This window comes from Notothenia coriiceps, unplaced genomic scaffold (genome assembly GCF_000735185.1).
Source record: "Notothenia coriiceps isolate Sejong01 unplaced genomic scaffold, NC01 NC01_scaffold00037250, whole genome shotgun sequence".
Lineage (NCBI taxonomy): Eukaryota > Metazoa > Chordata > Actinopteri > Perciformes > Nototheniidae > Notothenia > Notothenia coriiceps.
The window spans coordinates 15,043,237-15,067,994 of NW_011369951.1; the positions used below are offsets into that span (position 1 = coordinate 15,043,237).

At 40.2% G+C, this 24,758-nt stretch overlaps 2 protein-coding genes across 5 annotated transcripts; both read left to right on the forward strand.

Moving 5' to 3' along the window:
* Positions 1-1,479: 1,479 nt before the first annotated feature.
* Positions 1,480-7,054, forward strand: klhl38a (kelch-like family member 38a). The gene is made up of 4 exons (XM_010796434.1): positions 1,480-1,657; positions 3,351-4,707; positions 4,912-5,017; positions 5,539-7,054. The coding sequence occupies exons 2-4, from the start codon at positions 3,352-3,354 to the stop codon at positions 5,826-5,828; spliced, it is 1,752 nt and encodes a 583-aa protein (XP_010794736.1). The 5' UTR covers positions 1,480-1,657; position 3,351; the 3' UTR covers positions 5,829-7,054.
* Positions 7,055-9,280: 2,226 nt separating this feature from the next.
* Positions 9,281-24,197, forward strand: LOC104967053 (protein spire homolog 1-like). 4 transcript variants are annotated; one of them, XM_010796430.1, is made up of 16 exons: positions 9,281-9,390; positions 9,507-9,671; positions 10,046-10,054; positions 10,153-10,239; positions 10,453-10,582; positions 15,197-15,244; positions 15,521-15,675; positions 16,078-16,159; positions 16,278-16,420; positions 17,445-17,468; positions 18,289-18,339; positions 19,563-19,700; positions 19,801-19,871; positions 21,617-21,644; positions 21,755-21,918; positions 22,491-24,197. In XM_010796430.1, the coding sequence occupies exons 1-16, from the start codon at positions 9,328-9,330 to the stop codon at positions 22,756-22,758; spliced, it is 1,626 nt and encodes a 541-aa protein (XP_010794732.1). In that variant the 5' UTR covers positions 9,281-9,327; the 3' UTR covers positions 22,759-24,197. The 4 variants fall into 4 exon arrangements, with proteins under 4 accessions (XP_010794732.1, XP_010794734.1, XP_010794733.1 ...); XM_010796432.1 differs by lacking the exon at positions 17,445-17,468; XM_010796431.1 differs by lacking the exon at positions 10,046-10,054.
* Positions 24,198-24,758: the final 561 nt, after the last annotated feature.

A 24,758-nucleotide genomic window follows, 5' to 3' on the forward strand; every position in this document is an offset into this window, starting at 1 on the left:
CAGCGTGTGCTCGCATGCCATGATGTCTGACTTGCTGACAGACCACTTTCTTGCAGCTTTGTCATTCAATCTGTCCACATGTAACTCCAGTTTCTTGTGATATGCCACTAAACAAATAGACAGTATTTCATCTCACTGCATCAGGAACATCATGGAGAGCAAATTAGAGAGGGGCTGAAGACAAGGCCTTTTTTGGAGATAGGGAAAAGACATCTTAAAGATATTTACTGTCAGGGAAAGAAACCCATGGAATCATATCTCCTTAAATCTTTCCCGTCAGTGACTTCGAATTATGTTACAATAGATCTTGTCTTGATTCATTTTTATCATTTAAACATGAGGCTTGAAATAAATGGATTTACATTGGAAAAAGTAGTTGTACAAACAGTCTTATCGTTTTTTCAGTTATTTTAAAGTTTAAAGTGTGTATGGCCTAGCATTACTATACTTGTGGGGACCTAAATCTGTTTACACAGTCACGTGTGGGGACTCGCTTCCCTTATGGGGACAAATTGGAGGTCGCCATGAGGGGAATCATTAATTTTAGGGTGAAGACTTGGTTAGGTTTAGGATTAGGGTTAGGGTAAGGGTAAGGGTTAGGGTTAGGCATGTGTTGGTTATGGTTAAGGTTAGGATAAGTCTCCAGGAAATGCATGTAAGTCAATGTAATGTCCCCTGAAGTTATGTATACATGGTGTGTGTGTGTGTGTGGGTCGCCATGAGGGGAATCATTAATTTTAGGGTGAAGACTTGGTTAGGTTTAGGATTAGGGTTAGGGTAAGGGTAAGGGTTAGGGTTAGGCATGTGTTGGGTGTGTGTGTGTGTGTGTGTGTGTGTGTGTGTGTGTGTGTGTGTGTGTGTGTGTGTGTGTGTGTGGACTCATGAACAATGGACCCATGAACAGTCACAACTACATGTCATAGTGTCCAAATATGCCTCTGAGACCACAGCATGTACTTCTAAACTATATACAGGATTGGGTTTCATGAATGCTATTTGGCAACTTGACACATACAGTGCTACAGGGTAACTGACACTTCAAACAGGTGAGAAGTAGTAACTGCAGTCATCTCCAGTTGTGCATGAAGAGAAACCACATCTTGACGCACACTGGGCCTGGTTCCTACAGCTGTTTTCTCTGATCAAGACGGCCCATCAGCACTGCTCTATATTTACCTTCATCCTGGGTTACACACATGACGGAGGAGTAGGAAGGGACCTAATCAGCACAGAAGATGGACAAGGGTTTTGGGACTCTTAGATTAAACTCCAGCTTGGGTGGGCCCGATGGCTGAGTCAGGGCCTTGTGATGGCTCTCCCTCCCCTGGCCTTTGTAAACACTGGACTCAGGCAGAGCCGCTAAGCCGGCAACTGGGTACCAAACCGCTCTGTGTCACATGAGAGGCCTGGCTGGAGTCACAGTGGCTGGGATACTATTCTTAGCTGCAGGAATGTACACAGTGGCCTCATGGCGAGCTCCACAGCGCCTAACTGGAAAGCTTGTTCGTTTCTTTGTGTCATGCTCCTTTTCTCTCCCTGACTACACTACATTTTCTCTCTGGATACTGTTTTGGTTTGTTCTTTGTAGGATTTGATATTTTTTTCAGTCCAAACCAACCACTGATTTTGGATATTATTGATTTTCTGAAGACAGGAGGTAAGGATTTACTCAGTCACAGATGCTCACTGATGAACTGGCAACAACACGTTTCTCTCAAACTTATCAGTTTGATGAAAATAGGATACTTAAATGTTTCAGAACTTTTGTTCAGCCATAAGCTCATTGTCTGCTTCAATCATAATTAATTATGATCACAAATGTTGTTTATGATTAGGTAACTGAGGCTTTGCCTCTGTTACAATAACTTAAAAAGCCATTATTTTAATAGTTTGTACTGATGATATGTTTATAAATCAGCTTTGATATTTGGCATCAGAAGAAGTATACATAGGTCACAAAAGAGCATAAAAAAACCATATTGGTTACATAATAAATGTTTAGAAACATTATTGATGACATTATTGATATATTTTTTTGACAGTGTTGGAAGAAGAAATAATATCTGACTGAACTAAAAAGACAAAAAGTACAAAAGTGAAGGCATCCCAATATACAAAAGTACCAACATAAGAGCACTAATTATGCAAACTGGCTCAATTCAGAGTTACAATTATTATTGAATAATAGTTGATGCATTCATTTTGCAGCTTTTTTTTATGTATTTATATTCTATGTATTTATGTTCATTCTGCTTGGTAGCCTTTTAATTCCCCCTAAAGACCTATAAAGCCTTATGGACATAATGATATCATACTTTAATTATTAATTAATGTTTTGTATTTTTAATCTGATCTGTGAAGTAACTGCTTAAACTGTGAGTTGTGAAATGTCTGTTACAGTCATTTCATAATAAAAGGTAATGACTAGAGGTCCAAATATATCCAACAGGCTGGCAGGCCCTGTAAGTGGGTAAATCAGTAGCTGTCACTTTGGATGATTAAAAGCCTAGTGTTGCTAATAGCACAATGAAATTCCTGCTCTTTGAACCGAAAGGTCTTCACAAACTGTCCAACCAGGGAGAGACAGAGAGAGACTTTGAGAGAGGAGGAAAATGGCAACAGAGATAGAGAGGCAGAGAAATGTCCAGAGAGAGGAGAGACAAACAAAGATGGTGTGATGACACAGCTTTATTAATGTTAGCGGTGATGGGATGCTTAATACGGGAGATGCGGCCTAATGCTACATGGATGCATCAAGATCATTTGGAGGAGGTAAAAATAGCAGTCAGTCAGTAATCTTCACTTTAAGGACAGCTGCTCAGCAGAAGTTTCAGAGTTTGAGTTGGTCTCATGAAACCAGATAAAATGTTAAAGCATATATACATGAATTAACTAACCTAAACTTTGAAAGGAAAACGTCTGCTATTGAAATGTAAAAATGAAGCAAAAACTGCCCTTTTGGAAGATTAGTCATTTGAGTAGTTTGTAGAGGAATCCCATTCTACTTTTAAACCTAAAAGGAATAGTATACAATTTGAAGAAATTACTTTTTTCATTTGATACTCTCATATGTTGATTAAGTCTACAAATATCGTATTGGTACTTACACTTAGTTTTTTGTACAGGAAATGCGGCTTCTCCCCGTGTCTCGTCTTTATCACTTTATGCTAAGCTAAGCTAACTGTTTCCTGGCTGCATCCCCCTACTTAACTCCAGGCATGAGAGTAGAATGGATCCATGCTTTTCCCAATATCTGATAGAACCATGCAATGTCAGTGTATGCCCATGCATTTCCAACACAGACGATAGAAACACTTTGATGATGGAGTCTCTCTTTTCCCTCTCCACAGAATGGCCTTAAAACCACGAGAGGTTTTCTCTTACAAAGACTCAGAACTTCCCACCCACCTTCATGCCCAGCTCAACATCCTGCGTCAGGAGCGTATCCTGACAGACGTCCTGCTCTGCACCGAGCACCAGGAGATCCCCTGCCACAGGAACGTCCTGGTGTCCAGCAGCCCGTACTTCCGCGCCATGTTCTGCAGCAACTTTCTGGAGAGCAGTCAGGCCCGAGTGAATCTGAAGGGGATCTCTTCAGATGTCCTCAGTGGCATAGTGGACTACGTCTACACAGGTTGCATCACTATCACCATGGAGATCGTGCTCCCACTCATGCAGGCGGCCTCCATGCTTCACTATGGAGGTCTCTTCGAGGCCTGTTCCCTGTTCCTCCAGGAGCAGCTGAGTCCAGAAAACTGCCTGAGCATGATCCGCCTCTCTGAGATCCTTCACTGTGAGAGCCTGAAGGAGAGGGCGAAGGAGATGGCCGTGAGGTGTTTCTCTGACGTAGCCGCCACAGAGGACTTCTGTGAGTTGTCCCTTCCTGAGCTCATGTGTTACCTAGAGGACGACCGACTCTGCGCTGAGGAAGAACAAGTGTTTGAGACCCTCCTGGCGTGGATCCACCATGACCCGTTCTCCCGACGCGGCGCCATCCATGATCTCTTCAAGAAAGTCCGCCTTCGATACATCCATCCAACTTACCTGTTCCAGTTCATCGCCAACGACCCATTGGTGCAGTCCTCAACCCTCTGCACTGAGATCATCGAGTCAGTGCGCCGCCTCATGCTTTCAGTCAGCACCAAGTGTGGTCGAGAGCTCAAGCCGCTCTGGACCTCTCCACGACGTTACACCTGCAGAGAAACACTGGTGGTGGTTGGAGGACGCAAGAACAATGAGCAGACCTCACGAGAAGCTCTACTGTATGATGAAAGGACTCAACGTTGGCAGTGGTTGGCCAAGCTCCCTCTGCGCCTCTACAAAGCTGCATATGTGTGCATTCATAGCATCCTGTACGTGCTCGGCGGGCTCAGCCTCTGCATGACGTCAGGTGACAGCTCAGTCAGCGCCACAGTGTACACGCTCTCCCTGAAGACCAACCAATGGCGCACTGCTGAACCCATGTTGGAGCCACGATATGCCCACCAAAGTGTGTCATACCTGCACTTTATTTTTGTGTTAGGAGGCATTGGGGTTGACAAGAAGATCTCTCAGTCCGTAGAGAGATACAACAGTATGTTTAATCAGTGGGAGGCCATGGCACCAATGCCCACAGCCGTGCTGCATCCAGCTGTTGCAGCCAGTGATCAGCGGATTTATGTTTTCGGAGGGGAGGACGCCATGCAGAATCCAGTTAGACTGATTCAGGTAGAGTCACACACCTCATTTTATCAGCATTTATGTCCAATATTTGCATTGTTGCCACTCAAATAGAGACTTAGTTTTAAAAGGAATTCATTGTAAGTTTTCAAACATAGAAACCAGATGTCACACAAGCAGAGAGCAAACTACAGTATTTGATGGTGTAGTAAATACGTTTTCTCTCTGTTGATATTTGTGATGTGTCAACAGGTGTATCACATTTCTCGCAACTTGTGGTCCAGGCTGGAAACAAGGACGGTTAAAAATGTGTGTGCCCCTGCTGCTGTCATTGAAGATAAGATCTACATCATAGGAGGTGAGCTCAATGAATGGTCGCACCGTTCATTACATAACTTTACATAATCAATGTACTCATTAAATTAGAGCATTAAAGCAGTTATCTCTTGGTATTTAATGATGTTCCTTGACTGTGGCTCCCAGCCCCACGCCCATTCCTTCCTAATGACAATGTCAATCTTAAGTTATACTGTACATTTGACAAGGACTATTTTTTTCCTTGACAATTATAAACATTTGATGCTCTAGTCTAGAACGTATTTCCAGTAGGAGGACAGTGTATTGTATGCGTCGTTGTCTCAAAATAAACTAATACAACATGTCTCCAAGGGCAACTGTGTTGCTCCGTTATGTGTTTATAGTTTAGTAAAACAATGGAGCTCTACTGCACAGAGGAATACATTAAATCAGGCTTTAGATACACATAAAATACGCTACTACTGTCCATTAGTCTATGATCTTCTTTGTTTGTAAGAACAATATAAAGCTTTAACGGACTCAGTTCTTTAAAGTGTACTGAATAAAAATCACATTTTCCAGGATACACCAGGCGAATGATCGCTTACGACACAAAGGCCAACAAATTCATCAAGTGTGAGAACCTGAAGGAGCGGCGGATGCATCACAGCGCTACAGTCATCAACAACAAGCTCTACGTCACCGGTGGACGCATCCTCAACGGCCACGATGTCATCGAGGACTCAGACTGCTTCGAGTGTTACGACCCCAAGACGGACGTTTGGACCTCGAAAGGTTCTTTGCCTTACAAGCTGTTTGACCACGGCTCCCTGCCTCTAGTCTGCGTCTCCAACAGACCAAACCCACCATGACCCAACATTAACCGGCTACTGGAGCGAATGCTTTGCTGCATGTTCCTGAAATCCCCTTTGCCTTATTGGCCTCTAAAGTCACAAATGGGAAACCATTTCAACCTGACTGCATTCCTTCACGCAGCTCAGTCACAACTTAGCAGCACGTTAGGCCAGACTGACTTTCAGCTGAATCAAAGGGTGGCTCAGCTGAGAGCAGAGGAGTCACTGCTGAGGCACCTGAGAGGAACTGAGAACCCACAAGATGACGGGAGGCAGACGAAATTACGTAACAAGCAGCTGTGCAAACACATGTGCAATCCAAAAAGCAATTTTTGCACGTTGCTGCGCTTTTTGATGCTCACTCAAAGTGGTAATGCTTTAATTTCCCAGACATTTAGACACAGCATATCACTGCCCGGCAGCTGCAGTTGACTTCCCTGTTACTATTAAATACATTGGGATAAAAAGTCTCGCTGCTTGGCAACTCTACAAGCTCTGCTGCTCGTGTAAAATGATCAGAGCTAATATAATTTGCATTTCATATAAAATACATTCCTCCTTCACCCACATGCTTCTCTCTGACTGCACTTGCAGATTGAGTTGATGAATTGTAACTGAACGTGGATCAGCTCCCCCAGCTAAATAAAGACGTGTATCGTGTTTGATGAGTCCATCAGTAGCACATTTATTATTTCAACAAAACTATTTGAGCCAACTGTATTCCAGACTATAACAGTGATATTTAAAACAAATACAAATGATATATTATCTTATGAAAACACACAATTCAGTGCCTCTTTAATCACGCTTATTTGCAGTTATACACCCCCTGTTTCTATCTCACTACAACCATATGTTGAGTGTAATTTAAAAAAGAACATTTAACAATCAAAACAGTTAAAGATTAATTTCACAGATAGCATTAACCTATTGTCATCTATAAAATCTTTCCATTGGCATTGTGATAATATTGTTATTGTGAAATACTGTACTTTGGCCATTATAACAGCCCCAATGTGTAGTTTCTCTGTAGTATAATAAAAATATGTATAATAAGTCTCAGCACTCAAATGTTTGTGTATTTCATTGGTGGTTTAATGTTGGAAGAAGAAGCAGCTTCACAGGCAGCTATACTGATGTGAGGAAATGTGACAATGCTGCCTTTGAGGCGAATGCATGGTGGAGATGCAGCGACCTACTTAGGGGGAACTATGACTGGGAACGATGTGGGGGAGATGTCCAGGGTTTGGAGCAGGCTCATGTAAACTGCAGGTGCTCTCTCATAAACATGTCCGCTGATTTCAAATCAGTCTTCTATTCATCTGAGAACAAACGCTGTAATATAGCCGAGGAACATTTGCGACAATGAGACAGACCACTACTTTTACATCTGTGTCGACCCTGCAAACCTCTTGACCCTGACGGAGCGTACGTTCACTGTTGTGCTAAGACCACTGCCCCTGGTAACAGCTGCCATAGCAACGCTATTATCACCCCCATCGGATCATCTGCAGCATGCCTCCCTGTAGTGGGATTATAACAAATTGATTTACTGTAACGCTGATGCTAGCACAATTGATTTTCTTTCACAACATTACAATATCCTTATATCTTTGATATTGATTTCCCTGTTTTTAGTTTTTGTAAATTGATGTGATACTACAAAGACAATTTCCAATGTATTGCTTTAGATTTATCTGCACACAAGAACAAATAATAGAATATGTTTTGGACAGCAGTATAAATGTTGTTTGTGTTTTTTTCTTAGACTCAGTATCACTCACTTGGTGCAGATTTAATACATAATTCCTCATTTGTGTTTGGACCGGCTGAGTCCTGTTGCCTTGACACAGGGGAACATTGTTGACACAAACACAAAAAACATAGGCCTATTTGCTGGCTATCTAGGGAAACATATGTTCTCTATATATCATCACATGCAACGTCAATATATTTAACTTTAGTGTAATGTTTCAGGACTTATGATAGAAAGATAAAACAGTTAAGATTAAATCAAATAAATGCATTGCTTCATGTTACATTATGACTTTCACCCCTTGACCTTTCAGTCTACATTATACTCATACAGTAGTTAAGAGGAGCTCCACATGGAGGCTAAATATATTGTTACCCCCCTGGGAGGCTCACTGTTTACATGGTATTTGTATGCAGCCCTCTGGTGAAGCCACCGACCTTAGGGGAAGAGATGCAGGATCATATATCCCTTTTACATTTTAATCCCTGCCCATTAGTGGGGAAACATTGAAAGAAGCCCAGGAGCGGCGACCAAAAGGGAATTTCATTACACTCCACATTAGCAAGCCCAGACTGTCATTGAGTTAAATGGCCCCCTGTTAGCCCGGTCACTCTGAAGGCCTCACAATAACCATCTGTGTGTGTGTGTGTGTGTGTGTGTGTGTGTGTGTGTGTATTAATTATTATCAGTACACACAAACTCTGCAGTATGATGCACAGGGCTCCCACTCCTTCTTAAACATCAAATTCGTGAACTTTTCAAAGACTTTACAGGCAAAATTCCTTCAAATTTAAGGACCCAATACAACATAGAGACGCTTATCAAAGTTAATTACAATATGTTTATGATAACCATTATCCGAAATGCATTAAAGAAAGACAGAGGCTTAAATGTGTTAAAACTTGTATGCTTTGTTACACACAGCACAGCTAATTGAGTGCAAAATAACCAACTTTTCCATTCATGCATAAAATATACAAAACATAAATTCAAGCAGTTTCTATGACACATACCAACTTCTGTCATTTTCATGGCCTTGATATTCTCCCCTCATGTTCACAATTTCTCAAAAATGTCAAAGACTCGTGGCAACAATGGATAGGCTACATACCAGCTGGAGAAATATCTAACTTCAACATTGAACTTAAAACCTGAAGTTTAAAAACCAGATTTGAATATGTTGCCATCAGCTGGGACACATGTCAGCTGCTGGACTCAGTTAGCCAGAGCAGCATTTGATAACACGTTGTGAAAGTTTTATTGAGCTGCTGCTAAATACACAGCCTATTCACACTGTTTATGGACTGTGTGTTGGTTTGCTGCATAGAAACCAGTGTGTGAGGGTCACCCTCCAGGCAGGTTATTTTCAGGGGCTGTTACTAACCCATCAAGGGATAGCATTTCATTGCTAGCCCATTATGTGTGTGTGTGTGAGAGAGAGAGAGAGAGAGAGAGAGAGAGAGAGAGAGAGTCTCTCTCTCTCTCTCTCTCTCTCTCTCTCTCTCTCTCACACACACACACATAATGGGCTAGCAATGAAATGCTATCCCTTGATGGGTTAGTAACAGCCNAATAAGAATTAAACGCGATGCAAACAGAAATGAAGATAATAATACAAATAATAAGTAATAGCAAAACAAGCATTTTGGCTCCTATAAGTACTGTGAATGCACTGGCTTTGAATATCATGCCTAAATATTTGTAATATCTTACTTCATTTTATATTTTCATGTCCCTTTTCTGGGCTAGAATCTTCGAAGAATGGAAGGCGATACCCGGGAAGAACCTGTTAAAGACCTCGATGAGCTGCAAAATGCAGATTGGGTAAGATTTATTTTCTTCCTAAAGCATTATTATAATCACTCTGACCATGTATTTGGGATTAAGTAATTTATGTTTTGCAGTACGATTTTCATCCCATCTTTATTTTTCTCCAACAGGCACGGTTCTGGGTGCAGGTGATGCGAGATCTAAGAGATGGTGTTAAATTAAAGAAGGTTCAGGAGCGTCAGTATAACCCCCTGCCCATCGAATACCAGCTCACACCGTACGAAATGCTGATGGACGACATCCGCTCCCAACGCTACAAGCTGAGGAAAGTCATGGTAAGGAAAAGGCCACCAAAAACCATTTTTTTAATTTTTAAACATTCTTCTCTTTGTTTGTTTAACATGACTTTACAAAGGCATGTTGGTGCCGTTGTAGGTAGAAATAAATAACATGGAATGTGGACATGGAATATGAGTTTTCTTTTACAATTTATTCCCCAAAAATGTATGACTATGATTTTATTTTTATTTTTTTCTCCACAAGCTTTTACAACTTTATTCATGGTAATTCAGAGTTCTGTTCAAATGAAAATGTTATCCTCCCCTACAATGGCCACAAAACACCATTGCATCTTCCAAATCACTTTTTTGTAATACTCATGTTTCATTCTGTTTGATATAATAATAGTCACATTTCTCAATATTCTCAGGTGGAAATGGTAATTTCTCGCTACAGGTTTCAACAACATCTTCCTTACAGGTATATATACAAACATTAAATAAAAATCAAGATCTTCATAATCCATTTTTTTTCAAGGTGAATGGAAACATCCCACCAAGGTTAAAGAAGAGTGCACATGAGATCATTCTTGAGTTCATCAGGTCGCGGCCGCCTCTAAACCCTGTGAGTAGTCAACAACATGCTGCAATAAATACATTTTGATTGAATGATCACATGGAAGTTTTCTTAACAGACATAAACTTTGACAACACAATAGTTACATGACTTAACGCAATAACAAAACATGCACCCTATCTTGGGGTTGTTAGGTGGCAAATCTCACTTTGTTCACCATGGTGATGGCAGTTGAGGGCTGACTTGTGGTTGTCTTGACAGGCCTCAGCACGTAAACTGAAACCCAGCCCTTATCGCCCCCGAAGCCTCCACGAGCGACTGCTGGAGGGCATCAAATCTGAACGGAAGCTCAGGCCAGTCTCACCGGACATGATCCGCAGACACCGCCTCGGTAAGCCACTACTCAAGTCAAAGTCAACTTTATTGTCAATCTTCCAGTTTATGTGTACAGACAGAGAGATCCAAATGCCGTTTCCCACAATCCCGAATATAAAAACAAATGTATATAAAAATATGTGTGCAAATATGTATATATATATATGTGTGTGTATATATATATATATATATTTGCACACATATTTTTATATACATTTTGTTTTTATATGTATATATATATATATATATTTATATATGTATATATATACGTGTATATATATATATATATATATATATATATATATATATATATATATATATACACATATACACATATATATATATATACATACAGAATCAAAGACACATTAAGACCTAAATAAAAACACAACAATCAATATATACAAAATAACAGTCACTTCAATATTTGAGAATGTACATTTGTGCAAAATTGTACATAGAAAGAGCAAAATATTATTGCCAGATTGTCCATAGCAGCGTAACATTACTGAGGTTGTATGCACTAATGGCATATGCAATAAAGAATATACTTGTGCAACACTGGGTTCGACCCGTCAAACTAAACGGTTTAGTTTTATCTGAAATAGGTAGTAAATAACCCTAACCTGTTAACTTGCTGCTCAAGAGCCTACCCCCTCCACAATAACCATTATCTATGACTTAGCGCATTCGTCACGATTACTCTAACAGCCCTCTTCCTACATTGATCTGTTCACTTAATCAGAAGTGCCAGAGTGTTTAAACACGGATCACTTTGACGTCTGCACGGAGCCATGAGTTGTTTGCCAGACCTTCACTGCTAATGCATCAGCTGTGGTTTCTGACAAATGTGCTCTTGGACTGATAAATACTTTGGTTTGAAATCCATGATATGATTCTTGTACTGCATGTAATGCTGCTCTTTGTGGATACTGTTATATAACAGGGTGTCCGCTGGGTCTTAAAAAGTATTAAAAGTTGATAAATCAATTTAGCGAAAATTAAGGCTATTAAGTTTTAAACAGCATTTTCCAAGGTATTAAATGTTGTAGCTTGTTTTCAATAAGTACAGTGGGGCAAAAAAGTATTTAGTCAGCCACCAATTGTGCAAGTTCTCCCACTTAAAAAGATGAGAGAGGCCTGTAATTTCATCCTAGGTATACCTCAACTATGAGAGACAGAATGAGAAAAAAAAATCCAGAAAATCACATTGTCTGATTTTTAAAGAATTTATTTGCAAATTATGGTGGAAAATAAGTATTTGGTCAATAACAAAAGTTAATCTCAATACTTTGTTATATACCCTTTGTTGGCAATGACAGAGGTCAAACGTTTTCTGTAAGTCTTCACAAGGTTTTCACACACTGTTGCTGGTATTTTGGCCCATTCCTCCATGCAGATCTCCTCTAGAGCAGTGATGTTTTGGGGCTGTCGCTGGGCAACACGGACTTTCAACTCCCTCCAAAGATTTTCTATGGGGTTGAGATCTGGAGACTGGCTAGGCCACTCTAGGACCTTGAAATGCTTCTTACGAAGCCACTCCTTCGTTGCCCGGGCGGTGTGTTTGGGATCATTGTCATGCTGAAAGACCCAGCCACGTTTCATCTTCAATGCCCTTGCTGATGGAAGGAGGTTGTCACTCAAAATATCACGATACATGGCCCCATTCATTCTTTACTTTACACGGATCAGTCGTCCTGGTCCCTTTGCAGAAAAACAGCCCCAAAGCATGATGTTTCCACCCCCATTTTTCACAGTAGGTATGGTGTTCTTTGGATGCAACTCAGCATTCTTTCTCCTCCAAACACGTCTCTTTGAGTTTTTACCAAAAAGTTCTATTTTGGTTTCATCTGACCATATGACATTCTCCCAATCCTCTTCTGGATCATCTAATGCTCTTGCATTTTCATACTTGCTTTGCTCCCACAGTTGATTTCTTCACACCAAGCTGCTTACCTATTGCAGATTCAGGCTTCCCAGCCTGGTGCAGGTCTACAATTTTGTTTCTGGTGTCCTTTGACAGCTCTTTGGTCTTTTCCATAGTGGAGTTTGGAGTGTGACTGTTTGAGGTTGTGGACAGGTGTCTTTTATACTGATAACGAGTTCAAACAGGTGCCATTAATACAGTTAACAAGTGGAGGACAGAGGAGGCTCTTAAAGAAGAAGTTACAGGTCTGTGAGAGCCAGAAATCTTGTTTGTTTGTAGGTGACCAAATACTTATTTTCCACCATAATTTGCAAATAAATTCTTTAAAAATCAGACAATGTGATTTTCTGGATTGTTTTTTCTCATTTTGTCTCTCATAGTTGAGGTATACCTAGGATGAAAATTACAGGCCTCATCTTTTTAAGTGGGAGAACTTTCACAATTGGTGGCTGACTAAATATTTTTTTGCCCCACTGTATATACATGCTCCAAAGAGGTTGTATTCTAAAGTGTGCCTGAGTGTAATCATTGCGTAGGTGTGTAGTGTGATTCTGTGTAGTTTATTTATGGCATGAAATTGGAGGAGGCTTCAGTAGTCTGTCTCTTGGGAACAATGCCTAAATCAAATACTTTCTAATGGTTTCTTTTTCTAATTAACCTTGTATTGGCTTGGTCGCACAATTCATTCTCTTGTGCTTTGTTCTATCTGAATTATGATAAGGAGTTATCACAAACGGTTTAGTTGTGCTATCTTACAATCAATACTGGATATAGTAAATGTGAGGTAAAGTGTGCCACCAATGTAACCGGTTAGAACTCGAAGTGGCGATGAAGTCTTAAAATGTATGGAAAGGGTCTTAAAAAAGGTCATAAAAGGTATTGCATTTGACTTCAGGATTACTGCATATACCCTGTATAAGTGAGCAGTGCATAGGGCAGTAGATAACCATGTTGCTTTGTATTCTTCATAAATGGCCAATTGGATATCATCTCTCAAGCCATTTCAAGCCTTAATCAGCTAAAAACAGCAAGTATGTTGTCAGAATATACTTTACACTGCGTCTCTGGGGTTTACACAAGATGCCTTTTGTGAGGGGATTTGGGAGGGTAATATGGAGCAGTGGTTACATAATCCTACTTATGTGAGGCTAAACAGAGTGTAAACATAACATGGTCTTTATAATGTTCGATTTTCAGAAACTGTATGTTTTACGAACTAAAATGATTCATTGACTTCACCATCCATTTATAACTCATGGATTTCTTTCTCTCCCATTCTTTCTTATTTCAAATATGCGCGTGTCTATCAGTCATGCGACCTCTTAGCACATCTTTCAGCTTTGACTCGTCAGGTAAAGTTTCACAAAACCTGTTGTGTTCCTTTTGTTGTTCCTTGTGTTTCACTCCAGGCTATTTTAGGGTTAGGTCCTGCTTCTCCCTGATTTAAATAGACACACCCTCTTTATGATTTGTTTGTGCTCATGTGTGTACTGTTACTGTACCCGAGGAAAAAAAGGAACATGGAAACAGTGCATCTATAACTCAGACTGGGTAAAATGGTATTAGCTTGGAGGTAGAATAAAAAGGAAATAAATCCCTTTGTATCAGGCATGTTATGACCGGTAACTTTTAAAGCGTGAGCTAAATATAGCAGTCACTATTCAAAGGGGACCATCTGTAGCCTAGGTGATGAGAGATAGCCACTGAGCCAGAGCCTGTAGGGTGAGATTACCCATCATCACTCTGTCCTGCAGCCAGTCTGCCCTGCTCGTCACCCTAATCCGCTCTCACTCAGGAATATGACACATTACATAACACTGGTGTCAGCAGCCTACCTCTGGTTGAACGGAAGATGACCGTCTTAATGTCGCAATACAGTTTCACAGGATGACTGTAATCCAGATGGATGTATGGGAATAACTTTCGTACTGTGGCTGCACTCCTCGTCTTAGGCTGTGTTCAAAGTCGCACAATAACAACCGATTCACACCGAGTTTGACCTCAAGTTGTGCGTCAGTGTGTACTGTGTTCTGACTTTCAGGTATTTGTGGATTTTGAGACATGAGTTTACAGACCTACTCAAGTGCATCGCAGCTCTTCAGACTTTTAAATTGAGACTGAACCATAAATATTGAACTATTGGATAAAATAATCACAAGTCATTGCGAGTGACTTTAAGGTACAGTTAAGAGTTAAAGTGAAGGGGCTCTCATATGTGCTGTACTTTGATGCGTACATTTAGCAATAACTTATTTAATAATTGCAATTTTCCTTTACTGTAAAGTATTATATTTAGTGAAAGAGGTGATTTACAATTGTGATAAACAATGTCCACTCAGTTAGTTTAGAGTCATGTGATGCTGAAATATGTATTTCAGTGTGAACAGTTTGCTTGTAATGGGATGCTTAATCATTAATTCAGTGTACAGTACATACAGATTGAGAATGTAGTATGTTTGATTGTGATTTTGAACACAGCCACCCTCTGCTTGCCCTGGCACTTCCCTTCACTCTCCCTTTACTTTCCAGCTTTTCACAACATATTTGTGTGAACGTAACCCACACCTACACAGCATCCCTTCACACCTGCATCTGACAGAAGCCTGCTGCTGTCAAGTCCTCACTGTGGAATCAGTCTGGTGTTAGAAATGTAAATCTGAATATGTGTGTGGTCCTACTAAAGGTTAAATATTTCCTTTACAGGTGCAGGGAAAAGCATCAGCACTCCCCAGGACTTGTTCCGCAGCTCAGGTAAAGAAGCAATGTCTCATGGGTATGAAGTAAACCATCAGTAATGGGGAAAACACCTTGAAGTATTTTCATGTTGTTTTATTCAAATTAAATGATTGGGGCTTATCTTGGTCACCATGCGGCCTGTGTGAACTGACTGGTGTCATGTTTTGATAATACAAAGACAGTCATAGTTTACACAGGAGGTGTGATGGCTGCCTGTTTAGATAAGGACAAGATTCATGAGAATTTATGGTCCACTTGTAATAACATTTCAATGGTATCTTTCACCCGCAGACACTCCTGATGCTCCCAGGAAACTAGCTGGCAGCACCCAGTCTCTGGCCAGTGGCACCCTGGGAGCCAATCAGGGCGGAGCGCTGCCCCTCAGCCAGAGGAAGAGGCTGCTGAGAGCTCCAACGCTAGCTGAACTCGACAGCTCAGAATCTGATGTGAGATATCCAACTCTTATTGTCTTTGCTCATGGGTGACAATTTCAAAAATGTTTTGCTATTTCTACTTAATTGATAAGAGTTTATAGCTCACACAACAAACGCAACAAGAACACCACTCGCATTCAGTGACCACCTTAAGACATGGAAATGAAAAAGCTAATAATACTAAATATGACAAGGTTTATCTTATGTCTTTGCACAGCCTTCCTCGTCACCCCCCTTTGTATATTTCTTACTTAACAGCATTAGAAATGTTTGAGATGTCATGCTACTGTAGTATCAGTGTTTCCACAATAAGCTAGTCAAAACCTAATTGAATTTATTTTATTATGCTATATTAAAAGAAATGATAGCTATCAGTATCACAGGACTAAATAGGAGTGATGTTCTGGTTGACAGGAGGATCCCACGCGGAGCAGCTCCAGTATGTCCCCGTCTTTAGTGGAGGACCTGTCACCTGAGTCTGAAACGGGGAAGAAAGGTAAGAGCTTACCTATTGTAATGTAATGCATTCTGGTTTTTGACCACTACAAATACAGAGGCTGCCTCCATAATATTCATTATTTTCACATGATATTCTTTCTGTCCCATGACTTCAGCTCCTCCAAAGTTCCTTCCTGTTTCTGCGTCACCACAGCCAGACAAGCGTCGGTCTCCACAGAGGCGGCACTCCATCGAGAAGGAGGCCCCCACCAGCGTCTGCCCCTTCCTACCTCCATCCAGACAGACCTCTAAGTCTTTGGTAGGTAAACCTCTGGGAGCTACCTAATCTGGTAACCAAACATAACCTGGGTGAATTAATTAAGGAACCAATACATGAGTCCTTTGGGGCTGATGACAGAGCAATTATAAGTGACAGATATTATTGCATCAGCTGCAAACCACTTGTATCAGGTGATTTAAACTAAAACACAATCACGTGGGACAAGTATTACTTGGTAATACTGTACCTTGTAATAATTGAAGTAGTCGTCTATAATTGTAATCCCCTGCTCAATATGTCAAGTAAAGATTCCACTAGAAATGACCTACAATATTTTGAGACAGTGGTCAGGTGATAACATTAGTCCTGTGCAAATCGGTATCTCAGTGATTTAGGATTGGAATATAGAATATAGTACATCATTTTTTATCTCCTTAAATGTAAATGCTATCAGCATCTTTTATCAGAAAAATGTATCAGTCTGCTCATTAATGCATTATAGATAAATGAAAATAGTAGCACATGCTTAACGAGTACAAATTACAGGCAAACATTTGAATTGCAATGTTTGTAGAATACCAAATTGTATACATGGAAATCACAATTTGAATTACCTTTTTTAATATACCAATAATTCTGGATAAATACAACATATATTTGTTGAACTAACTGCCGTCCTGTGACCGGTCATTGTTTCTGAGTGACTCTGTGTCGGTCGTATGATTCAGTGAGGTTGAAGGATGTAATTGAAACCACAGGACAGACGCTGTATGAAGTAAACGCCGTTGTCACTTGTTAGTTTATTGGCAGACCTCTGGCGCCGGACCAGAAGCTGTGGTTTCCACCATCATCGAATCAGAATAAATACAGCTTAAAACCCCATGGGGCGAGTCATCACACCCGTTTATCAGTCAAGTATTTCTCGTAGATGTATGTAATCAAGACCTTTGTTGCAGTTTCCCTCCTATTGGCTGGCGCTCATATAATATCTAATTGAAATGTTTACCCTGATAAACCGTCTCATCTCTAACACAGTCATTTCCTATTTTATTTATTAATGCAGCTGAAAGCGGATCCCAGCATCAAGGTAACCTGGTCAACATTCTGACTATCCACCAACACCATCTTTAAATGTTTCTTCATAAAATTATGTTCTCAAAATGTAAACTGTAGAAAAGTGAGAGTGGGACAGATTAGAAGAGGTCGGAAAAGTCAAGCCAGTGCTAATTGCTTTAAACATGAACTTTTTCAAATAGGGCTACTTGAATGTGTCAGATTGCATTGAACTCCATGAGAAAGTGTTCCTACTTCTCACTTCATTTATTATGTCTATAAACATTTACTTGATGAGTGTATGCTCTCCATTCCTAGTTTCTAGTCTTCTTCAATACAACATCAGGTTTATTTTGTAAGTATATTTAGAGTAAAGTAGATGATAAAGCAGGGAATGCCTTTGGACTTTGCTACGTTGTGATTGACAAGTTGCTACTAAGGCAGTCTGTCAATCAGAATAGAGGTCTCTAGTCACTTGTGGCTACGTCCACTTCTTTTAAACAATCTAAGGAAGAAGCAGGAGAGAATATTTTGTGAAAGACTAGCAGGGATGTGTAAGATGAAGCTCTGCACATCAGAAGTAGACTCAGAGATGAAGGCTAACATCTCGTTGACCTTTTCTCCTTTGGCGAACGTTCATGTCAGATGATCTTTCTGTCATGGGACTTGCGGTCATGAAATTAAATTTCCTGCCACACGAGATGACACAATATGCTAATAGTACGAGCACTTGCCAGGAGAGAGTGAATACAAAAATATCCTCCACTAGATTGATCTTGTATTGCATTTTATTAGGCATACTGTATGTCATTAGCTTATCAGAATATAAGGTCATGCTTCTGTTTGAACGTCAGGTCCCTCTGTCTGCTGGTCAGGTGGGAGCCAGCAGGGGTGCTCGGGGCACGGTATGTCATAGTTACTGCATATCATCACAGGCATATCACACTGTGTGGGGAACCATCCAGAATGTTGTGTATTTCACATTTATGGGGGCTTCAGTCATGACCATTTGTGTGAATGGGAAATCTGCTGCATACTGAACATTGCTTGGGGAAGGTCTAAAAAGAAAATGGAGTTGAGAAATTATCTGTGAACATTTACAGTCTCACATCTTCTAATCCGACTCAACTAAAGGAGACGTGAGTAAATGATTGCTGAATAAGTTCCCCAAGCAATTTTCACTTCACTTTGGGTGAATACAGTTCAGACATAAGATAGACGGATATGTTCAATGTTTCATAGGCTCCCAGCTATGTCGCAAATCTCCTGGCAAACACAGCTTGTTCCATGATGGGGGACCACTTGCAAATGGGATGTGCGGAAATAATGGTTATTCAACAGTATTATAATCTAATATATGAATAGGTCTGTTGAGTAAGGTCAAAAGTAAACTCTTGGTGCAGAAAAAAGAATGAAATCAAAATGTCCTTGATTGAACTTAATTCTAAATTTAAAATGATTATCAGATTTCTGTTTGGGAGTTTAAAGAGGGAATTAAGTACATTTGAATAATTGGATAAAGAAGATTGATAGCCAAAAGCTGTGGACCACCAACATGGTGGGAGTGTTGCATCACCAGCATGCTGTGTTTTCTGTTCATTGTCACGTCAGTGGAAGTGCCATTTGTGGTTAAGAGTCTGTAAATGTTCATTTGTATATCAACTACTCACCCTGTGTTACCTTAAAAACGATGTTGTCTTCCTATGGCTCCACAATAAACGAAGAATCCAGAAATGGAGAAGAAGTCTTCATATGTCATCATAAAATAGGGGCAACATTCATCGTCAGGGAAACTATATAAAAACATTGGTTTAGAAAGTACTGACAGACGAGTAACACACCTGTGAGGGTGAAATAATGTATCATTATCGTTTTTTTTGCTGTTGCTAAACACAGCTATCCATTTACCACATTTACTGTGAAGAATGCAAGAAAAAGAGTATTCTTTAAGGATTTAAGGTACCACAGACTGAGTATATATAAATGGCCTTGTTTTGGGGTGAACAACACTTGGTGTGTAATGGGTGTCATTCTCATTGTGAGCAGGTACCATCCCTTCTTACCGCGGTCTGTTTTGGGTAATCTGTTTCCTAATGAGTGTAATGATGGGTGTGTGTTGTCCCTCCAGGAGGAGTTCTGTTACCCGGTGGAGTGTCTGGCGCTGACCGTGGAGGAGGTGATGCACATCAGGCAGGTCCTGGTCAAGGCAGAGCTGGAGAAGTTCCAGCAGTACAAGGAAATCTACACTGCCCTCAAGAAGGGAAAGGTAGATATATCACATATTGTCTGAGTTATACGTTTCGTGCTTTATTATTTAAATAGATGTATTGTTCCCCTTTAAACCTTATTGATTCTTTCTGCTCTAGGTTTGCTTTTCATGTCGGACTAAGAGGTTCTCTCTATTCACCTGGGCCTACACCTGCCAGTTCTGCAAAAGGTAGATTAGAACTACTAAACTTTCAATTGTATTCTGTTTAAACGTGTAGTGCATATTATAAAATGCTTCTATAGAAAGGGGTGCACATAACTGGTACGCATGCGCGGCAAAAATCTGAATTGCGTAACATCACTTGTGTCACTACGCGCCTTTGCGTACCTCAAAACATCAAAACAAAACACATATTTCGTCTACACGTGTTTCTTGTCAACACAATGGAGTAAAGTACGAGACATGTCAAAAAACCCAAAGACATTAAGCAGCTACGTTGCCGTTTCGCTCCGTGCAAAAAATCTTCGGACTTTCTGTGACTGACTGAATGGGTGCTGGCCGAGCCGCGCAGGACACAGCCGACGGACCTGTGAAGCTTTACAGGAGGCAGAGGCTTAGATCACCGGACAACATAGTTGGTCGCCGTGTGCACACACAGGCAGGGTTAACGTCGGTATGAACAACAAAAACTCCGCCAACTGGCTGCAGTGGGAGACTCGCCTGTGCACATTCTGTTTCCCCCGGGCACACACTGGAGAACTGCGCAAAATCAGCTGATCACAACGTTCACGCTCTGTGGTCAAGCTGCTGCAGTTTTATTTACACCAAAGTGGAGTGAAACACACAGTTGCAAACTTACTCAGGGTGTTATGGAAGAGTTTGAAATCAGACAGAGGTTGAAGAAGTACTCAGATCTTGTACTTGAGTAAAAGTAAAAAAACAGAGTGTTACTCTGTTACAGTAAAAGTCCTGCATTCAAAATGTTACTCAAGTAAAATTAGAAAAGTATTATCATCAAAATATAGTTACAGTAAAGTACCAAAAGTAGTCATTGTGCAGATTGGTCCATTTCAGAATAATATATATGATATGTTTTTTAATGATTGGTCATTAAAGTGTTCTCAAAGCTGGTAAAGGTGCAGCTAATTTTACAAATTAGATCAAAGTAAAGTACAAATATCTCAAAATTGTACTTAAGTACAGTACTTGAATAAGTGTACTTTGTTACTTCCCACCTCTGAAATCAGATATGACTTCAAGTCATGTGATCATTTCTTAGTATTTTATCCTTCCACTTGGCCTCAGGAAATGCAAGGACTTCACAGGACTTCACAGTTTTGGCAACAAGTTTTGGAGAAAGCAAATTGGAGGCTTAAAAAGAGACAGGGAGGTACATCTTCATCATCTAGCATGCAAGAAGTGTAAATAGAGGACAGTGAAGGAGACACTGAGGAGGACCAAGCTTCGTGTGGGGTGAGTACCAAACGCTGTCTCCTGGTACTCATCTGAGTAACTCACTCAAAAAGTGATGTGCACCCCTGTCTATAGAGCCTTTTGTTACTCCAGAGGGAACTGTGTAAAATCTGATAAATGTCAATGTATAATTCAATTCATTTTTCTTTGAGTATCGGTTGGGTCTGTAAGCTCTGGAAAGGTAAAATATTTGGTGGTCTGGAGAAAGAAAGAAGTGGGCTCACCAAAACTGTAGCTGCTTCTCATTTCTGCTTTAAAATAGCGATTCATGGCTACACTAGCCAGCTTTTAAAAACCTTCATCTCTGACCCTAATGTCTCAGGCCGAGTTGAATATAATTAAGATTTTTTTTCTTCATACATTTTAAACTCTTTGATTTTAAACTGTCTATCATGAGTTTTAATGTGACAATATTACAAGATTAAATCATTTGAGTGCTGTTTTTACGTAGCATTGGTTCAGTAATGTCTATTATAACCAATCTTTTGTATCTTCTCCAGGCCTGTGTGTTCCCAGTGCTCTAAAAAGGTAGGTGGCTTTTGAAAATGTTAACACTCACATTGTTGACACTTGTTGGTACTGACAGGTCCTTTTTATAAAATTTCTTTGAAATCCTTTTGTGTATCTTTTACCCTCAGATGCGGTTGCCATCCAAGCCCTACTCCACCTTGCCCATTTACTCTTTGGGCCCCAGTGCTGTGTCTAAAGAAGGTCCGAGTCGAGCGTCTTCGTCTGCGGAGAGTGAAAGGCACCCGTTTGGGTCGGCACACAGCCGGAACAGCCTGCGCAGAAGTGTTTATAAGTATGTTGCTGTCATCCTCCCATTTATTTTTATATACTAAAATGTTTTCAAATGTGATGCTTTGCGAGATTAGTTAATTATTTATGGCTGACTTATTTTACCATTAGCGCCAACAAGCATTGTTTGTTCATCCATTCCACACACATGCAGTCAATCCCACTTGCAGTATAAACAATATAGCCTCATAAACCAAGAAGAAAACTGCTAATCTTATTGAAGAAACAATTACATGTTTACATTATTTAGTTTTTTCATAGTTTACAACTTAATTGTTGTTGCTGAAATGTTTGGAAATACTTTTTTAAACACTTTATAAAACAAAATATACTAGCAATGGATTCCTTGGTGGATTATTCTTTCATCCTTTGTCCCTTTTCTTCTTACACATTTTTTTCGGATATTTTTCCAATGTCCCTCATGTTTCACAGTATAGTCTAAAAAGCTACATTTTCCTGACTTAATATCTTTTTACACACATGTCTTGTTTGATATTTGTGTTGAGGAAGGTGAAATAAACTCCTGGTGGGGATTGTGTCACCAACACATTTGTGAATATCTCTTTCCGTCCTCAGGATGTCTAGAAGCAGCAGCAGCGGCAGCAAAGATGGCCCCTCACAGGACGAGCCCGACCTCCCAAAGGAGCTAACGGAGGACTGGGTCACCATGGAGATCTGCGTAGACTGCAAGAAGTTCATCATCGAGATCATCTCCTCCAGCAAGCGCAGCCTCAACGTGGCCACCAAGCGGGCCCGTCTCAATCGCAAAACCCAATCCTTCTACATGTCGTCGTCCAGCTCGGTCAACTTCAGGCCGTCTGAGCGCACCATCAACGAGGTGTAGGAGGCGGGACTTCCCTGTGTGCACTTTGCTTTACGCCTCTGCCAAATCTTAGTCTCCAATACGAAGCCAGTCCATCCCATCCCAGAGTTATCCCTTACCCCATCTCAGGAAAAGTCGGCAAGTTTGATTTATCAGGCGTGCCAGGTAACAAAGGAAAGCCATGTTTCTAAAAGTTGGTGATAATTCAGGACACGTTGGGAGAAATGAGTTGATGATGTTGCTATGTGGATCAGGTAAGAATGTATATTTGACATAAGAGCGGGTTCAGATGATACAGAAAGCCAAGAGCTGCAGTGATAACGTGTAAATAGTAAAAAGGCCCGTCCCTAATCTTAGCTAGTGAATATGTTTTCCAGTTCCTGTTTACTTCTAGCACTCAGGAAGAACAACAGATTGTCCTTTTGACAGAAATGCACTGTAGATCCTCTACCACTCCTTTGCCCCCCCGGGCCCCCCCCCCCCTCTTTTCTTCCTGCAACAATTATGCCAAATGTTACATCATTCATTTTTTAGCCAGTTTAAATGTAATGCTCATTTTGTAGGGATGATGCAGTGAGGGGTAAGAATAGGCAAAGATTATTTTTCCGGGAGGGTTTTTAGCCATTAGTTTCAATGTATATTAAATTCTGTGCCTGGTGCCAAAATGTAATTTCTTTCTTTGAATGCCTTTGTAGTTGCGGACCTGTTGTACATATGTTATAAAGTCAATGGGGGTCATTTTTACGGTAATCTACGTTTGCTTTCCCGCCCTTTCCGCGATCCAAGAGCTGGGCAGCGGAAGCACAGAAATGTAAAGTTATGATTGTGTACATGCTGTATATCTTAATTGTTCTAAAGCTAATATAAAAAACTACAAGATGTATAATTTTAAAATGTTTTATGATTTCTGCCGCTCAAGTTTCTTAACATGAAATTATTCAGAATAAATGATTATGTTTATGTAATATTAAGATTGTATTTCTATTGTATAGTTTATAAACTCTGCAGTGTTAAAATACTCCTCTAAATTGCAAATCGCACTTTTATTTGTTAATGTTTATGTTGGGATTTTGTCTTAATTAATAATAATTATTTCTCCTCTTGGGGGGTCCATAGTGCCATTTCCCAGAGTTCCTCATGGATGAATGTGTGTGAATGGCTGCAGCTGGTTTGTGAGAAAAATGGCTCAACAAAACGAAACAATGTATTGAATGTAGGCAAGTGTATAACTGTCATTAAATACAGACACACACTCATGCAAAGATGTTTGTATAGTTTGTTTTGTGACAGTTGTTAGCAAATAAACACAAAGTCAACCAGCCTGTTCAATAACGATGCCATGTTCCAGTGAAACATCCGTTTTATTTTAGACCACTGTAAGGAATGTATGCATGCTGTTCTGTGATCTGTTCGTTTTTATCGAAGAAATTCTAATAAAAACATCACGATTCTTACTTTGACCTCATCATCCTCATTATTGTATCTATAGTTTGAAGCCTAATATTACATTTAGTTTCAGGACTGTGCACTGTCAGTCATTGTACACAGCAGAGGGCGATAGACTTAATGAAAGGAAGTCTTTTTAGTTGGGCGCCATGCCGTGAACAGCACCCTGTGGTCTCAGGGACATCAGGTGGTGGAAGGTGTGTATTGCAGGCGTCATTAGGTGATGCCATATTCACAGTTGAACGTGTTATGCTGATTTAGTTGTGCCAAAACTGTCTTTGCAATTGACCCGCTGCAATATTTATCATTTTAAAATTGTACAAAGAGCATTACATGTACACACATGGGCTTTCTGAAAACCTCTTCTTGCAGCCTGTCACTTTCTTTTTTATTTAAATTGATTTGTCATTTTTTTTAAACGGTCATCTGTATTTTAATTTATTGATATACACGAGTCCATAAACATGAACTAAAAGGTCTCATTTATTATAAAAAAGGAGAAATGGAATATTCCTGAATGATTTTTAGGTTTAGTTTTTTTATCCCTATTACAAACATTTCCCAAATTGGGATCA

Coding starts and splice junctions, on each gene's coding strand:
- klhl38a (XM_010796434.1), top strand. CDS start 3,352: ATGGCCTTAAAACCACGAGAGGTTTTCTCTTACAAAGACTCAGAACTT. Junction 4,708..4,911: donor ATCCAGTTAGACTGATTCAG/GTAGAGTCACAC, acceptor ATGTGTCAACAG/GTGTATCACATTTCTCGCAA. Junction 5,018..5,538: donor TAAGATCTACATCATAGGAG/GTGAGCTCAATG, acceptor CACATTTTCCAG/GATACACCAGGCGAATGATC.
- LOC104967053 (XM_010796430.1), top strand. CDS start 9,328: ATGGAAGGCGATACCCGGGAAGAACCTGTTAAAGACCTCGATGAGCTG. Junction 18,340..19,562: donor GCAGGGGTGCTCGGGGCACG/GTATGTCATAGT, acceptor TTGTCCCTCCAG/GAGGAGTTCTGTTACCCGGT. Junction 21,645..21,754: donor GTTCCCAGTGCTCTAAAAAG/GTAGGTGGCTTT, acceptor TTTTACCCTCAG/ATGCGGTTGCCATCCAAGCC.